The 948-nt window shown below is 48.1% G+C and overlaps 1 protein-coding gene across 1 annotated transcript in view; it reads left to right on the top strand.

Annotated features, from left to right (window-relative positions):
• Positions 1 to 420, top strand: part of PPTG_10478 (hypothetical protein) — a gene marked incomplete at both ends in the record, with an annotated part of 3,018 nt that extends 2,598 nt beyond the window's left edge. Inside the window, one exon of the mRNA XM_008905165.1 lies at positions 126 to 420. Coding sequence (XP_008903413.1) covers positions 126 to 420 — 295 coding nt within the window. The remainder of the gene's footprint in view (positions 1 to 125) is intronic.
• Between the last annotated feature and the right edge of the window lie 528 nt (positions 421 to 948).

Genomic DNA, 948 nt, shown 5'->3' with positions numbered 1-948 from the left:
CGACGATTCTAACGCAGCGGAACATAGCCATTCGTCAACAAACGCTGCAATTTCTTCAGGTTTGTTATCCTGTATATACAGGATTGTAATACAGGCTAATTTTCAATCGTGTATATTATTGAAAGCATAGATATCAACCTGGTGCAAGACCCGGATGACGATAGAGAGTACAAGGCGATGGAGTCAGATTGTGATAACGATGATGGTGCTTCATGTGGCGACGAGAGTGAGCCGGAGGGAGAGACGGATGACATTACCGAAAAAGTCCACGTCGAGGATGAAGAAGAAGCTGATGATACTCTGTTCAACGCATCTTTGATCGACTCAGTTGGGGAGGGGGGAAGGGGGGTTATCGAGTATTGCGAGCGGCACGATAAGGGCCGATATCCTGCAGGATATGTCAATTTCTGGGTGGGCTAAACCTGTATCATACAGTCCGTTTCCCTACCTGCACCAACCGTACGAGTCACGAACACTGGCGTCTGTCCGAGACAAGTATCCAGGCTAGTATGAAGGCGAATATGGCCCCAGTGCAAGTGCTCTTGAGGCTGCGTCTTCTGTGAGTGGTGCACTGTTCTACTTCTTTCCTCCACGATTATGGGAGACTATAGCTGAGGCAAGCAACGAGTATTTTGACGAGAAATTAATGAAAGAGTGGAAGGCCAGTACGAAAAGCAGAATGAGAGGGAAAAGAAGACTCCAGGATTAACAAAAAGTTCACGTGCTGTGATCAAGGCGTCACTTCTTCAGAGTCCACCCATCACGGCGCGCGAACTCTGTGTATTTGTGGGGCTGCTCATTGCGAGGGCAATATCGCCCAACAAAGAAAAGATTGAGAACCATTGGAAGACTATCATGTATCATACAGGTTTGAAGTGTATTGCGGCAAGCGGCAATCCAGTGGTACAGCGGAGCAAAAAGACACCAAGTCTGGGCCAGCCGCGGTTA

Source organism: Phytophthora parasitica (genome assembly GCF_000247585.1).
Source record: "Phytophthora parasitica INRA-310 unplaced genomic scaffold supercont2.19, whole genome shotgun sequence".
In the NCBI taxonomy this organism is placed as follows: domain Eukaryota; phylum Oomycota; class Peronosporomycetes; order Peronosporales; family Peronosporaceae; genus Phytophthora; species Phytophthora nicotianae.
The sequence above is the reverse complement of the archived record's forward strand: the minus strand, read 5'-3'. Positions and strand labels throughout refer to the sequence as shown.